The sequence below is a fragment of the Colossoma macropomum genome, unplaced genomic scaffold, assembly GCF_904425465.1.
Source record: "Colossoma macropomum unplaced genomic scaffold, Colossoma_macropomum, whole genome shotgun sequence".
In the NCBI taxonomy this organism is placed as follows: Eukaryota; Metazoa; Chordata; class Actinopteri; order Characiformes; family Serrasalmidae; genus Colossoma; species Colossoma macropomum.
Genome location: NW_023494805.1, coordinates 15,984,827 through 16,006,160, shown reverse-complemented (window position 1 = coordinate 16,006,160; position 21,334 = coordinate 15,984,827). Strand labels below are relative to the sequence as shown.

Below are 21,334 nucleotides of genomic sequence, written 5' to 3'. Positions count from 1 at the left end.
GCTCACTAGTCATTGCAGTTTCAGTGAATAACTTGGTGTCTTTATGATAAAAATCTGACTAAATCATATTTTTGGGCAGTATTGTAAAGGGGGGCTTTTGCCCCATGTCTGGGGGGCCTTTTAACCCCAAAGGTCTAATTTTACATTCTCTTTTTCCTCTCAAAATCAAACGTGATTACCCTAGCAGGGGCTTTTGCATGGCGTACTTGCCCAGGGAGGAAATCAAACTCATGTGGAGAGCAGTGGTGTTACCCACTATATTACACCTATCCTGCATAATTGCAAGGCCAAAAAGCATGCCATTGGGACATTCAATGGAGCATAAGAGAGAATATTGATATGATAAAGACAGGCCAGGTGACTTTTGATATTTTTACATTATGGAGTTTTCAGATTTTTGCAAAATGGCAGGCGGTTTAATAATGTATATTAATGTATATAACTAACATGATGTGGTGTGCCCTATACTGTCTTTGCAATACACATTTTTTTTCTGACATAATCTCATCAAATATAATCACGTTATCACAAAAATTCATTAATGAGTTGACTCAGCTGATGATATGTTGGCAGGATAATTTGGAATGAACTTCCAAGATATTGTTATTCAAACTTATCTTCTTCATTTTAAGAAAGAAGTCCTTATGTAGATTAAAGAAACTTAAAACCTTATCATTAACTGGATTTTTCAAGGCTTTCCGCTCAATCAAACTGATAGTCATTGCAACTTTTGTTAAGTTGTGTTTCTATGACAACTCCTGCTGTTTAGTAGTTACATTCATTACTTACACTGATACAAACTGAAAGACTTCTGCAGGAGTAACACTGTGTGGAGGGCAGGCAGCCATGCGCCTGACTTTGAGCAGTCCTCAGGTGTGTCGCCTGGAAGACCATTAAGAGAAAATTATGTGCTGGTCACAGCTGGTGCACTCTAGGTAATGTCGCAGTGTCTGCTAGCACTAAGTTACACGGGATATTATATATTATGTTGATTGCTCTGGAAGCATTATGATCTATTTTTGCGCTGGCCAAGCAGCTGAAGCTTTTTTAACAGTTTAAAATAACAGTTACCTTTCTCCCCTAGCCGAAAGTGTACAGACGGTTTCATTTCTGAAGCCTTTTAGAGCAAAACTTCTTATCTCCAACATGGTTACCCTTCAGAAGAAGGGACACGTGTGTAAAAGTGTAATCTAAGTGAATGTAAGAAGATGTTTAAACAGTATGTGTTCATTTATCATGAAATGTTCACACTATGTACAGATTAACTGCCATTTTCAAATGATGGAAAAATAAACAGTGACAATGTCTGACAGTGACGAAAGGCTTCTAAAATAAATATTTCTATAGTAATCACAAAAATCAAAGCAACAAAGATTATGTACTCAGATTTGTTGTATTTTATTCATTTGTTGGTACATAACGTTACATTATATGTTAAGCTAATTTGTAAATGTAATTGAGAGTTGGACAAAAATGTGCTTTGAACAGCATATACAGTGTCTGGTTCACAATATTTTATGTCAACCGTATCACAATACTAACTTTTTCTGCCATTTCCAGTCCAGCCCACAAAACAAAAACTGTACACGTAAAACAACAAAAAAATGAACAGTAAATTGATTGGCACTATTACACAGCTATATCAACTGTAGTCACATTGAGGGCAGTCTAATAACAGTTCACACTGTAGTCCCTATGCACAAAGTGTTCCAATAGCCCTAACAGTGATTCTACAACTCAAAAATGGAGAAAAAGAAATTGGCATGGTTCCTCTCATTGAGATTCTAGCAACCTCAACAATGCTTTATGGCTACAGCTTAGACGAATGCTTTGTATGCATGAGAGAAGGCATGCGGTGGCCTCCTCTCTCAATCGATGGTACTGTTATACAGCAGTGAAGACACCTACTGCGCCGGCTATTGGGAGAAAAGAAACATAAATGAATAAAATCGTGTATCCTGGAATCATTCATTCTTTAAAGGCCACAATTGTGGTGTTCATCATATTGCTTCATGCAATATTTTAAACTTAAACTTTTTCGAAGTTCCCTTCATATCAAAACATTCAATTTGGCACAAGTTGCAAATCTAAGACGCTCAAAGCTCACAAACGACTGGCTCTTGGAAGCAAGTGCACAGACAGAACTGACAAGAATTATGACGTAAGAGAGAGGCTTCAAAGTAACCTGCTGAAAACCAGTTACAAAGCTGAGCAGTAGCGTATTGCTTTTACGTCCGCTTCTATTTTAACACTGCAGGTGATAAATATAATAGCTTCGTTAAGGACATGCGCTTTGTTGCAGTACACAGAGTATACACAAATCTGCTTGGCTGACGTTGTTTCGTCTCTTTTCAAACAGCAGACATACAAAATCACGCACGCTCGCACATATATTCAACACGCTTCTGAAGCAGGATCGGTTTTGAATATCTACATAAGCAACTGTTAGTATGAAACTGTTAAAAACAACAATGCAGGTAAGAAAAATGTGTAAAAAGTGCCTTTGCATAATTCTTGGCAACAGATCAATGCATTTTGGAAGAACTTTTTTTTTTCCTCACTTCCATGAATGACTTTCTCTGTCCGGCACAACAAACAAGAAGTAGTTTCAGCTCAAGGGCACAGCAATAAGGGGAAATGTGGAGGGAGAACAGTAATGGCAGCTATTAATAATGTCTGCGTTCGAACGTGCCCTCTGTGAAAAGGGTGTTCCCCCTCATAATGGCACTGATTTCATGAACGGTTGGTTTCCACGCTTTTGAACCCTTCTAGAGGTCATTCATCCCAAACTTCTATAACTGGCATCACAGCCATGAAGGCTCGGCACTAAAACTGTGATGTCTCAGTGAAGGAAATGGCATCAGTCTTATCCACAGTAAAGCCACCGTTGACGTAGGATTTCTTCTCGCACTCTTCGTCGTCGAGAGTGGTCTCCAGGGCGAACGGATTGGCCACATCCACATCAGAAGTGAGATCCATCCTCTCCAGCTCTCGCTTCGAGAGCTTCTGGACTATGCCAGCTCCGAAGGCATCCCCCAGTACGTTGATCATGGTGCGGAAACGGTCACTGAAAGAGACGGTGAGGAAGAAAGCATGCAGGTTTGACAGTGGGATTATTATGATGTTATCAGTGCCAATATGTAGAAATATTGTGATTATTCAAACTCAGTTTAAAAAGATGGCAATTAAAATTTACCTTATCAATGAATTGGCAGTGATTGTTTGGTTATTTTCATGATGATATATTTTTTTTATTATTTATTTTTGAGGCTTTCTTGTTTAACTGTTTCCAGTAAAGTATTTTGGAATGCTTGGAGTATTTTTGAAAGGCTATGCACAGTTTGTTGTTCCATTAAAGGGGAATTCCACAGTGTTACAAAATTATTTATAATTAAATGGTTAAGATGTAAACAAAATCATTCAGAGTGGTTTGATGTGAAATGCTCCATTTTAGAGAAGCTTACTGAGTTCACAGTGGTGGAGGCAGGAACCAGATGTCCGAGATGTTTAATACATTTGAAAGCTCTTTCACAGTTAGTTATTGCATGAATCGGTTCTGAATAAGTTGCCTGATGCCTGAGACATTGTTTTATGATTCGGGCAGAGAGGTACATGCAGCGAGCTGAAAGGCAAAATAGTACTCAAAGATAAGTAATTTTTCAGAATTACCATGTACTATTTTATAATTTTCAATATTACATATAAAAACACATGTAGGTTCACTGGCCATTTATAATAGTATATAAAATGGCTATATTTCAGTTAGATAGTGAGGTATTGTGGTAGAAAATGTGACCTCTGGTTCCTTTTACCACCATTGTGAAGAAATCTGAGTCAGCAAGTTTCTCTACAATTAACCACTTCACATCAGACAGTTCTGAATGTCTCTGTTTATGTGAATGCTTTATGCAGAAATTTTGAAATTCCCCTTCTTTGGCCTTACTTTTTGAAAATTCTGATTACTTGATTAATCATCAATATAGTTGATAATGACAGCCCTACAAAGCTAATTTCAAACAACAGGCTGTATGGAACACAGACCCTAAACAAAAACAAATCTAATAGCATTTTATAACATTTTATAACGTTTTATTTAGATATTTCTCCATTTCTCCGCTCCATGGCCTGTAATCTACTTGTTCGCTTGCTTGCTCGTTTGTTTGCTCACTTGCTTGCTCGCTTGCTAATTCACTCATGTGTAACAAGACTGTCCAGAAGGGGGAGCTAGTGGCACTCTAGTAATTAGAGTGAAAACAACCTTGTGTTAGTTGAAACGACTGATTGAGTCTATTGAGCATTTTAAGAAGTGTTTTTTCTAGGTCTTTTGATGTACTACATGCTGGTGCTCTGCATCATTGACACTTTGTATCTTTGTTACTAAAATAAACATAACACTTTCTTTACAGCATTGAAACAAGCTGTCACTCTATCGGACCCTCAGACCTCACACCTCTAACCTCTCATCCTCAAAGTAAATGAACACGCTCCACCCAACCCTCCCTCTTCAGCAGGAAAATAAAATGCACAAGTTAAAACTGCAAAAAGCTGCGGTTTTGAGGTTTCTGTTCACTCGCATTGCTTAAGCCAGTTTGTGTTTTCCATGGAGTTACTGAATGATCAAATTTAGGATGTGATAAGCCTGGGAATTTAAATGGCACTTTTTCAAAACTTCTGTATAATATAATGCTTAAAATGTAAATAAAGTTATTCATAGTGGTTTGATGTAAAATTTTTCATTGTAGAAAAACTTCTTCAATGTTTTTAGAGTGGTGGTGATAGGAACCAGGAACACAATGTCTACAGCACAAATACAGCCATTGTTAAAACCTATTGTAAAACATTGTCTCAGGTATGAGTCAGCACATTTCATGTAATCATTTAGCTTTAAGAGGCATTAAACACATCAAATATTTGGTTCCTCTCATCACCACTGTGAATTTTGACTCAGTAAGCTTCCCAACAGTTTCACAACAAACCACTCTTAATGACTTTGTTTAAATCTTATGTAATTGTAATGTGCAGAAACTTTGAGAAATCAGTAGAATTCCCCTATAATATGTTAAGTATGTTACAGTACAGTATTCAAGATGCACCTTTTAAGGAGTATTATTTTACAGTAGACAGGCCATTGTTTATAAACATGAAAAAACTGTATAAAAACGGTACATATGGCAAATTGATTCATTATGTATCTGCACCTTGTGTGTACTGTTAGATTGTTGTGTTTTGTGTCAGACAGCACCAATCTTCATCTATGAGCCAAGTAGTTTTGAATATGAGTGATTCTGAATTTGACTGGTAATACAGGTACTTACATCAGCCAATCCACAGCCACAATGAGGGTGACATCACTCGCAGGAAGGCCGACTGCAGTCAGCACTATCACCATAGTTACCAGTCCAGCATTTGGGACTCCTGCCGCTCCAATGCTTGCGACTGTTGCTGTGATACTGCAGAGGTATGGAGGAGAGAATTACTACCATTGCGTTCTTTTATATTCTTGTTTTTAATAACCAGACAGAATTCAGTTTCTCATTAAGATCACCACAGAATGGTAGACACTGTAAGATTTCATTTAAGACGACCTTATTCTGAGAGGTGCACTGCTAATGCACACATTTAACTTGGATGTGACTCTGAGCCATTCTGTACTTACCTAATAGTCACTATTTGCCCTGCGTCAAGGTCAAGACCATTCAGCTGGGCAATAAATATGGCCGCCACTGCCTCATAAAGCGCTGTACCGTCCATGTTGATAGTAGCACCCACTGGAAGAACAAACCGAGTGATCCGCTTGTCGACCCTGTTATTTTCTTCTGCGCATCGGAAGGTGACTGGTAAGGTTGCTGAGCTAAAGGAAGGTAAATTTAGTGGTCACTAAATTTTCTAATAATTGTGCAGCTTTTCAAATAATGTTCTAGCTTTAAATTGCATTTTTGGACCTTTTTATTTAAGTTATTTTACAAAACTCTATAATAAGAGTTTCTTTTTAGACTTTAATAATTAAGATAGATAAACAAATATTTACCTAACCAGCACAGTTCACTTTAATCCAACCTACAACATTGTTTTTTTTTCTTTTTTTCCCCTACATTTTTACTGCAATTAATCCCCAGTGTTAGTTATCGCCTTCCTGTCTTTTATCCTGCTTTTCTCTACTGTAAAATAGCTACCAGTATGAACTAAGTCACGTTTTCTCCATGAAACATTCGAGTCACCACATCTTTTTGAGCTACCTCTGATTAAAGAAGACTATTCTGTATGATCTAACAGGGGCCAATGATTGGCCAGCATTGCTCAAATCATCCTTCCCTACTAATGACTTGAAGGCAAAACTCATGTGTGTAAAATTGCTAGGAACTGAACCCAGGTACCAGCAACTGGATGTAACCATCACAGCCATGTGAGAGCCCTAATCAAGGAACTTTCTTTACCATTTAACGTCTGGCCAGCATTTACTTTATCTGCTATCCCCACTACTCCCAACTTTAGAACACATTACAAGCTGAGACTCACCTTGAGGAGATCATGAGAGCTGTCACCAACGCCTGTGCCATCCCCAGAGCAAATGTGTATGGATTCTTTCTTACAAAGATGAAGTAAATCAAGGGTAGAAACACAACAGCATGGATGGCAAGTCTGTTGAGCAAGAGATATATATATTATACTCCATACCACAGTCAGTGAATGATAATGCATTGTGAGTACGGCCTGACCAATATAAAAATTCTGTGACCAATTTTAAGGTGCTAAAATACCGATAACTCCCTGTCAAGCCTGAAATATTAATTTAAAGCTGACAGTCATCAGAATTTTGTGGGAGATTTTCAGACCACGTCATACGTCTTTATGAATTAATGTCACATGCACAGAGTCAAAAAGAAGGACTGACTCAATGTTCAGGTCTCAAATGCAAAATCAATATTATACTGATGAAGATATGATGACAGTAGTAGATAATTCACTTACATCCATGTTCACCAAGTTTTGGCTGAGGTCTCTTTAAATACTCTTTCAACGCATTCACAATCGTCAGATTCATCCAGTTAGAGGGGTCTGATGCACAACTGACATTACAAAATATTCTTCCACATGTTGCATGAAGTTACACATTTCCACCAGAGACTCCAAATTTTAGTAAAACAATGCTTTACTGACTGATATGATTATCAGATCTCATTTGCCACATTTTATAAACTACAGTATTGTAAATATTATGAATATTGTAGTGTGGCAGGTGGAGTTTCCCAGAATTTTCACTGGTTTTGTTGGTTTCTGTTAATTAGCTCTTATTGATATCCACATAATATCCAGCAAATATCCACTTGCTAAAAGCATGTGCATTTTTATGTTCAAATTGATCAGTACCACCAATACCATCTGTATTACTGTAAAAAAAAAAAAAATCAGCAGGTGGTGACGGTCAGTTGAGCAGTCAAAATAAATTCCTGGCCTCAGATGTGTCTGTGCTTTACAATATAAAACATTTTATAAATTGTTTATATATAAAAATAGGTGTTTTATTGAGAGAATTTTACAGATGGCAATAAATTTGTGGGCCTTCAATATCGGCTAGCGATATCGCAAATCGATGTACAGGTTAGGCTCTAATGGTTAGTGAACAGTGGTCACCATTGTTGCTGGAGGAAGCAGGAGGCCTCAGTTTTAAGCACAGCCTGCAGTTTTACCAAGGGCATGTAAAGTATAGATTTATGTCCTGTTCAGCCATGTGAGATCCAAACATTCTCAATATGACTCAGCAGTAGAGGTTTTCTTGCACCTTTCCTTTCCACATCAGTGCAGACGGCACCCACTTAGCTGCAGCTAAGAATCTCCTCTTAGATGTTCAGTCAGCAGCATCATTCATGCCACTGAAAATTTAAGGGACTGTACATCCCTGAAAGGTTTTTATTACCACAACTGCGAGGTTAAGCAATTTTAAAAGTCCTTGCCTCTTATCTGTTCAGGGACAGGGCTGATATTAAACGGTATCAGGTAGGAAAATGTCACCATGGCTGCTGTAGTAAATCCGCTTCACTGAAAATCAACAAAAAAATGCTAATAATTTTGAAGGCTCACCCACTAAGCACTGTCACCATGTACAGGCCCATTTTCCTGAAGATGTCCCAGTCGTCTACTTCGATGATCTTGGCAGCAATTAGGAACAGGATACCTACTGGCATGTAGCTGAAAAATAGAATGTCATACGCCATCAAAAATCAAAAAACAGTGTCCTCAACAAAGATCTTGTTCAAAGTTAAGCAAACTGGTTAAGGTTTTAAATTATTATGAAGAGTTTTAAAATAGAATCAGTATGCCTGTATCCAAACTACTGTTTCAGTACATCAGTTGAATTAGCAACATAGCTATTCCACTTTTGCTTAAAGGGGCATTTCAGTTTCAGCATTATATCTGTTAGCCTAATTGTTTGCCTGAATTCAAGATTTTATATTGTTTTCATGTTTTAATTCATTTGAATTCTCTCACTGCAGTACCCAGTATGCCCACTACACAAATACATCACACAACCATTGGGAATCCCTGTGGTGTCAACCAATCCTAACTGCTAGCCTAGCCACTGATCTATATTTTAATCATTACAACCGAGAAGGTAGCACAAGTGTAACTCTTACTCAGTCAGTGGACAAAATTGTGCATGGTCAGGCTGGTTGACCATCATCACAGCATCCAAAACAACTGGTTTTGCTGGTGACCAGCTATGCTGGGCTATGCTATTTTTTTTCTAGCAGGGATTCTATCTGTATTCTGAACGAAATGGACACCAGAGACAGTTTTTACCCTTTTCAGCCAGAGAAAAGAAGCCAAACTAAGGCAAGCTATATAGACAACTAGGTAGCTTGCTAACTTTAGCCTTTAGCATGTTGTCCCCCTCATCAGAATAGTCATTTCTGTCATTCGAATAATTCATTCTATCCATTGAAAGGATGACTTGAAGATATTACACTTATAATTGAAGTTACTACACTTATGTGACTGCAATAAAATATAGAGCTTCCTAGCAGTAATGTTAGCTATCTTCTACTTTCACCAGCAAGAACAAAAACAAAACATTTCAAATGGCCCGACCCCAAAAATCCACCCAAAAGCAGTTGCAGGTTTTTAAAAGTTTCCTCCCATCATCACAGTTGGTTTCCTTGTTTTTAAACCAATTTCACTGCCGGAGTGTCCCTTTAAGGCTTTTGGTGTTTAGCACCCAGCGTACAGCCAATAAAAGAATGTTAATTGTTCAGATAACAACAACAAACCTAAGCCATCTGTAATAAAGAAAATGATAAATGTTTGTTATAAAATCTGAACTGAAGTGACAGTACTGACCACATGATGATTTGGACCAGTCTCATAGTGGCCTCGTTCAGAGCATCGAAAAACTCTAGCAGGATACGTCCCCTTTCTCCCATCTTACCAATGACCAGGCCGAATGCCACACAGAACACAATGAGGCCAAGAACATTGATCCCGTCTGAGTACGTTCCCACTATGGTGTAGTCCTTGGTCAGGTTCTGACATTTAAATAAATAAATAAATAAATAAATAAATAGACATGTTTGTTACTGTCTAAAAGAAATATTTCATTCATATCTGAGATGCACAAACATTGTTATTTTGCTCCCTCATTGTTCCCCTCATCTTCCTTACCTGTGCGACTGTTGCCATTATGGTAGAAAATGGTGGGAAAGTTGTTGTAACTGTGTTTGTGCTTGTGTTGGATGCAGATGGTTCAATCTCCTTGCGTTGAGTCTTGTACTGAAGCACAAAAAGAGTTATAAATGGCCATAGTGTAGTGTTTCTCTCTAAAGGAAGATTTATTAATTTATTTATATGCACATTTTACAAAAGATGAGAATTCTGTCATTTACCTGCTGAAAACATGCTTGCACAAGATTCTCTGGAAACATATTCCTGCAGGAACAATAATGAATACCCTTATTTACTGCATTTTACTGGATTTTAAAGGACCCATATCATAGACAAACAAATTTCCCCCACTTTTTTAAAATAAGAGTTTGATGTTGTACATAAATATTGTTAAAGTTTCAGCATGTACCATTCACTCCCCTGTCCATACAGTCCATATATAGAAACTAAACTCCAGAAACAGCCTACTTTTTGTGATGTCATGAAATTCACCACATTTGTATATCTCCACCTATTCCCCCTGTAGCAGTTTTGCCCCACCCATTCACACAAAGTTATAAGGAGCATTTTAGCCAGAACTGCTTTCTTTACAGTGCAGTGTGGTGGATATTGATTAACCTTCGACTATTGATCAAATGAGACACACAACACCCAGTTAAGTGTTAACGCTCATGGCCAATACCCAGTATGCATTACACAAATACATCACACAACAATTGGTTTCATTTGTCACTGAGAAGAAATCTTTTCCAGTTCATTATAACTGCAGCAGCAAAATTTACTAACATAAACATTTTATATTAAAAAAGATGTGCTGAAGTTTTAATTACTATAGCAAGCTAAGCTGTTTTAGCCTTTATTGCCTGTTTCTAAGGCAAGTTTAAATCTCAGAATTCAATTTAGTCATGTGAAAATGTAACTGCAAAAAATAAATATTTAATTCTTGATACCAGGAATTTGATTTACACAGAAGAAATTCCAGTAACATTCATTTTTAACTAGCAAAAAAAAAAATTTTACTTGTAAGAAATGGATTTTTTTTACTAGTAAATTGTCATTGCCATGTGTAAATGAATTTCTTTGTAAAATATATTGTACATTGAAAAATAGGATAAAAGCTAAAGTTGCTCGCAATAAAATGTTCTGCTGATCACAAAGAACTCTCCCCGTAAAGGCGGTGGAATCCAAAGACATGACAGAAATTTTAGGGTGGAATTTGGAGTGGTCAATCAGATTTCAAGAGGGAGCTGGCCACCCTGACCAACACTGCCAACCCTTTAAACCCACACATAATTATAAGGGAAAAAGAGAGGGGGCGAGAATACATGAAAAATGTAGGATATGGGCCCTTTAAATAGGTACAAAACCACCTGTCCTTAGAATCTGTTCAAAGCTCATTAAAGGTGAAACTGTGATGAATGGGAGCAAATGGTCACCTGACAAGATCCAAGAGGGTGTCGACAGTGGTGACGTTTGGAGTGGTTCCTGCTCGGTCAATATTGTCTGCGCTCTGAGAGACTCCAGGTTTAATAGTCGTCACCAAGATTATTCCTTTTGGGGATTTGAGGTTTGTCAGCATAGTATTTTTAATGGTGAAAATCTTCACAGCTTTAGAATGGATGTGCTTGAATTACTCACCGAGAATAACAGCTACGATGGTGGTGGAGAAGTAATAGATCACTGCATAAAGACCAATCTTGCCTGACACTTCAGAATCCAGGGCCGCCACTCCTGCAAAAACACAAGCTCATGATAACTCACCATTCGAATCAGGGGTGCAAAGTGGTGGTGGTGGAGGACACTTAAAATTACACTTATCATACGGTGGCGCAGTGGGTAGCGCTGTCGCCTCACAGCAAGAATGGCCTGGGTTTGATTCCCGGCCAGGCGACCAGAGTCGTTTCTGTGTGGAGTTTGCCTGTTCTCCCCATGTCTGCGTGGGTTTCCTCCGGGTAATCCGGTTTCCTCACACAGTTCAAAAACATGCAGTCAGGCCGATTGGACATGCTAAATTGTCCCTAGGTGTGAGTGTGTGTGTGAATGTGTGTGTCTGTCTGTCTGCCCTGCGATGGACTGGCGACCTGTCCAGGGTGTATCCTGCCTTCCGCCCAGTGACAGCTGGGATAGGCTCCAGCATCCCACTGCGACCCAGAAGGATAAGCGGTTTAGATGATGTATGTATATTAATATCTCATATTTTAGATGGACTAGTTCAAACTGCAGTCCCACAGTAAAAAAAAATTATTCAGACCTTACAAAACCAGATGATATTTATAAGGATTATGTTATGATCTATTTAAACCCAAAGCATTCATTGAGAGTAATAAGTGAAAGATATACAAACTTGTTATTTATGGAGTAATTTCTATTGGCTGTCCCAAACCCTAACCTCTAACTTTGTGAAAACAATGCTTACATTTTTTTCATTGCTTTTTGTTTTTTTTAAGTGAAGTTTTTAAAGTGAATTTATCTAAACCTCCAATGTTTGGATCAGCAAAACTTGACCTAACTGACCTGACCATGTTTACTTGAATGTCTGTTCTGATTTTATTAACCTTTGCTCAGTTTTCAGTTTTAGGATACATCCTTTTGTGTCCTTTTGTATTGTGATAGGGTGTCATGCAGTCTGTGGCTTTTCTGGGTTTTTCTGTCAGCTGTTACAATGTTTTTTCCTGCTTTAAAAAAGCTCCATGTTCATAAGCAACTCTGCTGAGGGTCATTCCTGATATGAATGACCATGCTTTTTGAACATCCAGACCTTCAAAACACTGTTTTGAAAGTCCTTTTCTGTTTTATCACAAAAAGGGACATAACATTTTCAAAAGTCATAGTCAAAAAACCTGCTGAAAAAAGCTTAGACCAGCATGAATTCCATAGTGCTGGTCTGGTGCTGGTTTAGCTGGTCACCCAGCATTTTCATGCTGTTAGAGAAGTATACCAACATCCTCATATCTCCAAAATGACAACTGTACAAGAAAAAACAATTCTTAGCTCTGTAATGTAAGTTAATGTAAAAAGATTAATTTCCAAATAATTTTAGACAATTTCTAGTCCATTCATTGAACACAATGTAAAGTGGAATTTTCAAATGATGCAAAAAGTAAAAAAATTACAAAAATAGAGATACAAGGTTTTTGTATGAAAGCAACAATATTTTTAAAACGTTTTCTAGCAGGGAAAAGCCATTTTCAGGACAATGTTAGTACACAAGACTTGTAGGACAGGCGAAGAAGCCTTGATTGATAAAATAAATCTAATAATGGAAGACACCATAAGGCTAATCAAGCATAGGGCAAGATTTTTTATGATTGTACCATTTTTATTGTTAATAAAGATTGAACACACAACACTTGGGATGTGGGAAGATTACACTATATTTAACATTCATAAAGTGTTTATTGTTTTAGGAATACGTTATGAATTGATATTTTTTATCATTTTGCATGATAAATCCCATGATTTGTAGTGGGTATGCTAAAAGCACTGAGCCGTAGTGACATACTGCACTTTAACAGAGTGAGAGAGCTCTGTGAACTTTCATACGCAACCAAACTGAACCGGTGAATCATTAGTGTTTCGCACCGACACCTCTGTGCAGCACTTTGCTATATAATTATTAATTACTGCTTGTGTGCATTTTTCATTACTCTGCAGTCAAGAGCTGAATGCCTCACTGAGGAACGTTTTCCCGCCGCCATTACAGCATGGTCACGAAATTCCCCCCGCCCCCTCTGTGCTGTGAGTGGCTAGGAGTTCACTCGATCGACAGAGTGCTTCTGACTAGCCAATCCTGGTACAGGCTGTAGAACAACTAGCGCTGGAGGCGGGGATTGGCTAGTGTGTATAGAGTTAAAAAACTGTGTATAGCTCTATAAAATTACACAGCAAGAAAGCTAGGTGGAGCCTTTGGAGCCCCTAAGGTGACATGGTTATTTTTTAATTAGACGAGGCCACCAGTTAGGTTTCTAGTGGCCAAGTATTAATATACTTTTACTATGTGGCCGTAGAAACTTAACTGGTGGCCTCGATATATTAATTTCTAACAACACCTTATTAAAAAATAATGGCCGTGTTTCCTTGGAGGCTCCCTAGGATGAAGATACCACTGATTCTTTTGTTTTTCCGAGCAATACAACTAAATTCCAATAATGAGTAATACAAAGTCTAGTATCCCGATAGCGATACCAACACATTTGAGTGGTTTTTGTGCGCATAAAAAGTATAAAATCTTTGTGATGTCTACAGTGGAAATGCTGACATCAATAAAATATATTTAAAGGTCTTTGCATTAGTCTTAACTAAACTATTCAAACTAATCATGTAAGTGCCTGTTCAATAATTTATTTATTACTATGAAATCTCTTCAGTGAACTTTGGGTTTTAGCATTAAATACGCATTCTATTTCATTAGGACAGATACTTTAAAGTCAATGGTTAAAAAAAACTTGGAACTGATATTTTAATGTAAGGATCAGTTTTCAAAATGAAACCTCAAGATTTGAAAGAATAGTTCAGTATCATTGTGCTTTTGTTTACAGTATTGTTATTATGATGCTGACAACTGCCACATTTACAATATTTGGTAGCAGTCCTTCCTTCGAGGGAGGGTTACTTTTTATTTTCTCATTAGAGAATATAAAAAATGAAATGTATTCAGTGCCGGTCTCTGTGTTTGTGTTTATTTGTCCTTAGTGAGTTGGTCAAACAGTTGGTCTTCTGTTCGCAAACAAACATTGTGGAGGCTAATTCATTACCACAGAACATTTGTTTTAACCCATGTGAAACTCTGGCTCACATCCATCCTCATTAAAGATTTTACTGTCAGGGAAGACATTCACAGATACCTGTTATCATGCTGGAGATGATGAGAGGCAAGATAACCAGCTTTAGCATTCTCATCAGGATTTCACCAGGGAAGCCAAAATATTGCTTATCAAGCTGAGAGAGACCAGCATACTCTCGCACCAGCACTCCCAAGCCGATTCCTGTCAAAAGAAAGAGAGAAACCTTCTCAGTGGATTGAGGTGAAGCTACTCGATACTTACACAGGTTCTAAAACAACTACAGACCTGAGTAATTCAATAAAATCTTCTTTATATCAGTGTGCTTTGTGCAGTGCTTGAAGATCCCTGAAGAACAACGTTATCTCTTTTGTGATTAGTAAAGAAAGAAGGAGTTTTTAAATACAGCTAAAGCCCTTAAGAAGAACTGAGTCTATTTATGGCAAATACAGTTGAAATATGCACAGTTCCAATTTTTCAAAACAATGAATGCTGAGTGCACTGGACAATGACTGACTAACACTGAAGACTCACGGATGGACACTCATGTGATTGACACTCCTACACTGAATTAAGGTCATTCTGAGGGTGAAAGAGCCTTTTACAGTAAATTCCCTCAAGTGTTGACCACAGTGTGACCAATTACCGCAACTTTGATGACTGGGCTACAGGATAAAGCAGTGACTTGTTATCAAACATTAAAGAGTACTTGATATACCTTCTGCAAAGTGGGACATCAACAATTTTACGGTAAACATTGTTATCAAGGAAGAATAAGTACTCTGGTAGTTCTTTCCTGCTTGAGCTTAAAAAATAAACATATTGACCTAGAAAGCTTACAGTCTTAGCTTGCAGTATTCCAGGTGAAATTCTTTGACCAAAAATTACAATGTAAAGTGAGGTAGGGCAGTATTTTCATAGCTTAATCCCGCATTTTTTCTTAAATTGTATTTGTTTTCCCTGAATTTAACTTGGTTTTATGTACCAAAACCTCAATAATACTCATAATTCATGTTTACATGACCACTTTCCAATGTCTCTTCATCTCTTCCATAAACATCGCTTTAATACATATTATATTAGATGCTACATTCTGGTGTCCAGCTCCAGTCCAGGAGCATCTTAGTCTAATACAGTTTAGTCACTACCTGTTTTAAAGGAATACTCAGCATTGGGCAGCTGCTTAAGTAACCTTCCAGACTTCTAGGGCCAGCATTGAATACCCAGATATACAGTATGTTATGAAGCTGGTTACTTTGTTTCTAGTTGGCTTGGTGTATATGCTGCTTTATTGGCCTGTTATGCTGACTGCATGCACAAATTTCTTGAATACTCTGATCATCTACTCCAGCTATTCCGTACCATACCATGCACAGGATTTGACTTCCCCAAGCAACACATTAACATAATGCTGTCCTATGTCCATCATAAAACTCATTGTTCACTCTTCAGTGCACTTCTGGGAAAGCGATTTTGATATTGAGTGATAAACAATGTAAGGCAATGTAATTGTGACAAAAACAAAAGTTTTTGTTTTACCTGTAGTCTAAATGTAAATATAAACTTGTATAAACACTAACACAACACCCACTATAATGCCACTGACACATTGCTATCACAGCTGTGCTGAAAATAGTCCACCACCCAAAATAATATTCGTCAGCAGTGGTCCTATGGTGGTCCCTTTTCACCGATGAATGGGCTGGGGGGGGGGTTGAATTGTGCAGCAACAGATGGGCTACAGTCAGTAACTGCACACTTTATACACTAAACTAAACCTGAGAACACCTATATGGTAGGTGTACTTAATAAACTGGCAGTGTAGTGGGACCACTCAATTGATCTATCTATGCTCTGTTCACCGATGCATTCTTATTTAGCAGCTGTTGGGAAAAAAAAGTTTTACAGAATGTGGGCCAAAAATACCATTCAGTCCAATTAGTTTTGAGACACAACATTGAGTTTTTGGTTTAAGATGCTACACTAGTAAGCTATGCTGTGTTGTTGCAGTTAATTGAAACTAGGCACGTTTGAAACAACAAATTTGCCACCACTATAACTGTAGCTCGATTATACCAGAAAAAAGACACCCGATCTGTCCTAAAAGTTTGCACTTTCATGTGCATACAAATAATAACTCTAAATACACATATTTTGGCAAAAACTGAGCTGTGTACTACTGTTCCTAATTAAGTTAAATGGAATTTTTTGCCAACATTCTGTAAAGCTTGTCCGACCAAGCAACAGTTGTTACAAGGAAGCACATTCGGGGCATTAATAGCATTTTAGCACCGGACTGTTTTAAATACAGCAACACTTTCGAGTGGAACTTTCCACTGTTCTGCATTGTAATCACTTTACTGTTACATAATCTAAAATGCCCAGAAGTGAACTGCTTCAGTAAAATAATCGTCAGCTGGGAAGTCTAAGAAATGCTGAAGAGTGCAATAGCATGTCTTTTACGGGGCAATCGATGATTGAGAGCATCGTACTAATTACCCTGAATAACAACGGTGTGATATGACTTACGTGTCTTAGGACAGAGCAGTGGTTTGATAGGTTCTCGTTAATGATGCCTGTCTATATATCATAAACTATCTCTCTAATCTTATCAGCTGTTGTGAATCTGAGCAGATGAGTCAAGATGATTTTGTACAGTCAATGAGCAAAGTACTCGAATGAAACTCTACAGAACTCATGCTTATCTCGGTTTTATCTGAGTTGTAGTTATTACTGTGCGTTGGTGGAAGTCACAATCCCACATTTCAAAAATAATTGAGGCACCATTTGTATTTGTCATATTCAGATCACGACAGGTTGGTCCAAACTACACTCATAAAATAAGGATTACTAAATGGATCTTGGCTTGAATGTATACAGCATTTACATTATGTGGAGGTTCTATAAAGCTTAAAAAGGTTCTTCACCTTGCACATCACATTTAGAAAGGGTTCTTCAATACAGTATCCATTGAGACACTCTTTAGGGAACTAAACGTTGTTCTTCTGTGGTCATATTGGCACCTTTATTTTTATGACCATAAGGCCCTGTATGGCCAAATTTAGCCTGGACAAACTTTTCACACATACAGCATCTACATTGAAATAAATAGTTCAATGCAAGTACTGCAATGTATACTCATTTCTAATAGATTTATTAATTAGACACCTTGGTAACCCATTATGCACCACTGATGTATTGCATAGATACTATGCATAGATACACGCATTACATAGACCACTGAGGTACTCTGTATGTATTAGATAAGTAATAAACCGTAATCTTGTTAAGTAATTAACAAGGTTAATTCCTTGTTTTTAAATTCTCTTCTTGATACATCTTTTCTTGAGTGCCTTGCTATCCCTTTGCTGCTGTAGCATTGTGAATTTCCCCTGCTGTGGGACTAATAAAGGATTATCTTATCTTATCTTATAGATTTATAGACAGTACGCATAGATACTTATCTATTCAAGTCATAGGATTGATTTTATAGACCAGGGGTCAGCATGCGGCTCTTTTATTGCCCTGTTGCGGCTCTACAGCAGATTTAGATTTTTAGGTAAAAATAAAAAAAATCCTCCTGTGCAGTAAAATAAAGCTCTGCTGATCATTCTAATACAGTTTTAACAATAAATGTCTTAAACACTGGAGTTAATGTATACCTGCTAATTCACTCTCTAACCCTGAAGATTGGTGTGCAGTCTGCTGGTCACCATCACAATGCAGACAACAATCTTGCCTAGTTAGTAGCTGACGAAAAGGCAAAGAGAAAGATTTAAGACAAACATTGATAATTTGGAGATGAATTGACTTGCATTTTTAAGCACTCCAGCTTATTTCCTAAAACGTTTAATCCGTGACGAGAAACTGCCAAACAGTATAAAGTCGCAAGGCTGAAGTCAGATTCTCAGTCACCAGCTTCTTTTTTGAACAAGAAGTGGGCAATCGAAAAGCTGACTTCAGCCTTGTAAAAAATTGAACCTTGAGAGACTTTTTTGAGAGACATTTTACAAAAAACTATTTCACTTTTGCAAAATCCTGCTGGAGATGCAAAAAAAGCAGCTACAGTTGAGCTAAAGCTTAAAGCAGAGTAAAGTAAGTCTGCATTTTCATTTATATTATATTTTTTAGCCTATACTAGCACATCAGCACATACTGAGACATATTTACTGCCAAGATGGTAAAATGGATATAAAATATTGTGGCTCTCAAAGTGGTTTGTTTTTTGCTGAAAGGACAAAATAGCTCTTCTTAACTTTTGAGTTGCCGAACTCTGTTCTAGACACAGGCTCACTGTTCTGTGCTATGAAGCATTTTAATGGTGGATTACCATTAACAGATTAATTTAGTCTAGCGTTAGGCTTAATACAGAGGTGGACAAAATTATGTTATTTATGGTTATTGTGGTGAATAACATCATATTATGTCACAATATGCTTTTTTGAACATATATTTTAGATATTGTCAGTACTTAAAGGACACTGAACAACTGCATGTTTCATAATTAGTCCTGTTTACCTGGATTTAGTACAGCACAGGATGTGAAACGCTGAATGAAATCAATCATTGAATGCCTAGTTTGTATTCTTAGTTTTTGATAGTATTTTCATATGCAGAGCATCTCATAGAACTGGCTTGTAACTTACACACTCACTAACTCACTCATAGATACTTAGCAGGTTTAGCAGGTTAAAAAGTCTAAAATGTCTCCACAAGGGGGCGCCATTAGCAGTGAAATCTTTTGATGCTTTATCAGAGCAGTTCCAACTTATCAAACCTTAAAAAACTAATTAGTAATGCATACTGTGTATCGAGAAAATGTCTTTAAGTATCATTATGTTCCTTTTTTTCCATATCGTCCACCCCTAGCTCAATATATGTGTAGAAGGCCAGGCTTATAGATTTTTTTCCACATTGAGTCTGGTCACGTTCCTCAGTGGTGGCTGCAAAATATGTTTGAACAGTCAAGTGAGGCTCAGATACCAGCCTGGCTGCAGACCCACGCAAAACAGTGAGTGAGAGCATTGGGGAGCTGATTGGCGATTAACCACACACAGACACATCATGCACACTTGCAAAAACATCCAGCCTGTAGCAAATACCTAAAACATTCAGTAATGTAACAAACACTGGCTGTTTGAAAGGTCTTAAATTATAAGAGCAGATAACAGAAAGGAAAAAATAGCATAAATATTTCATTTTGCCAACATGTCTTATTGCTACATGACCCATTTAATGATTTCCACACCGCAAACAAACATTACTCTGTTCAGACAGGGTGAAAAAAGCAAGGCAGACACAGAAAGAAAGAGAGCTAGACAGAGAGCTGTGCAGCTGCAGAAGGATGTAACCTCTCAATGCATGCTCAGTGCAGCAGAGGCAATAAAATCATAGCAGACAAAACGTCTGCAAGAAAAGGAGACGTCTAAAAACATACAGCTCATTATTTGCCATATAGAGCGGTCTCGCTATGACTTCAGAGAGCACCGCAGTGTTGTATGAGGCTTACCCAGTAAGACTGAGGCGATCGTTGCTATGAGAACCCAATTCCTCTTCAGCAAGCCTTTCACATCCCTGCCTCTGCGCTCCTTCTTAGCCAGCATGTCCATGGTGGTAGTCCAGAGCAAGGCACAAAAGGCTGATAAATAACGCAAACGTCAAAAAATAAGGAGACACAAAAGAGCAGTGAGGGAGCTGCTATGGACGCAGCGTCGTGGCTTTTATAAAAGCGATGCTGCTGTCAGTTCCAGCAGGGTGGGGGGTGGGAGGCAGGAGCTGCCTCTGACTGCTCAGTGAGCGTGAGGCTGAGTGTGCGTGAGCGTGCGTCTGAAGCTCTCTGAAGGAGGCAGCAGCTCAGAAGGATTTTCTGCTCTTAGTAACCTTTGAGCCTTCCCGTAGGCACTGCCTATTTCCTTGTAATGTGACTGTGTATCGAGTGTTTATGTTTATACGTCACCTTTGCTAGTTACAGGTGGCGAATCTGTAATGAAAATCTGTAATTTTCATGTGTTCAGTCTGGATTATGTGAACACGGGTAATTCCCACTGTGAATCAAAATGTGTCAACAGTTCCGTCATCTGTGAGCTGAGTACTGCGCTAAGCCAGCAGTACAAATGACGAAAACTGTGAACATCCTTTTAATGTAACAGTCAAGCTGAATTACGAAACTAAACGTGATGTATTAGTTAAAAAATGACACTTTACTGTCGTATTCATAAGGCTACTTAACACCTACACACGCCCTTCATGACACAGACATCTGACATAGACCTACATAAACGTTGGAATGAACACTTATTCCAACAGGTATCATATCTCATAAAGGTTACATTTACCAACTTTGATGTCAAGTTGATAAAACATCTGTGTCAGGTCTATGTCTATGTCATACATTTTTTTCAGACATTAGATTGCCTCATAACACTTTTGTAGGTGTTTATATATATGTACGTATGCATATAATCTAATATGTTTATGCATATATATGCATACACATAGAATTTTTTTTTTGGATATCTCTATATCTGTATCTATATTTCTTTGTATATGGCTCCAAAACTTTACAAGAGAAGGAAAAAACATATTTCACTTCTAATATATATGTATATGTATATATACATACATATATATATATATATATATATATATATATATATATATATATATAAATATATAAATATAACATATACATACATATATATATATATATATATATATATATATATATATATATATATAACGAGACTTTTTTCCAAGTCATTTTGGGAAATTTTTTTGGTCCATTAATCATAAAATTTACACAAAATGTAAAAGCCAACAGGCATTTTCAAATTATGTCAAAAACACAAAAACTGAAAAAAAAACAACAAAAATAGAAAAACAATTGCAATTCGGGA

At 37.5% G+C, this 21,334-nt stretch overlaps 1 protein-coding gene across 1 annotated transcript; it reads right to left on the bottom strand.

Moving 5' to 3' along the window:
• Positions 1-1,374: 1,374 nt before the first annotated feature.
• Positions 1,375-20,283, bottom strand: slc1a1 (solute carrier family 1 member 1). The gene is made up of 12 exons (XM_036597819.1): positions 19,948-20,283; positions 14,502-14,642; positions 11,296-11,388; positions 11,094-11,208; positions 9,879-9,921; positions 9,658-9,765; positions 9,337-9,521; positions 8,080-8,187; positions 6,517-6,639; positions 5,657-5,851; positions 5,316-5,450; positions 1,375-3,067 (listed from the first exon to the last, which is right to left on the bottom strand). Exons 1-12 carry the CDS (start codon positions 20,045-20,047, stop codon positions 2,827-2,829), a joined length of 1,587 nt encoding a protein of 528 aa, XP_036453712.1. The 5' UTR covers positions 20,048-20,283; the 3' UTR covers positions 1,375-2,826.
• Between the last annotated feature and the right edge of the window lie 1,051 nt (positions 20,284-21,334).

Bases quoted from the DNA above. Each gene is read 5' to 3' on its own strand.
- slc1a1 (XM_036597819.1), bottom strand. From the start codon at position 20,047: ATGGACATGCTGGCTAAGAAGGAGCGCAGAGGCAGGGATGTGAAAGGC. The intron at 11,389-14,501 runs GTATCTGTGAAT...GTGTTTTTGCAG, and splicing joins CATCTCCAGCATGATAACAG to GAGTGGCGGCCCTGGATTCT. The intron at 9,766-9,878 runs GTAAATGACAGA...TTTGTGCTTCAG, and splicing joins TGCAAGCATGTTTTCAGCAG to TACAAGACTCAACGCAAGGA.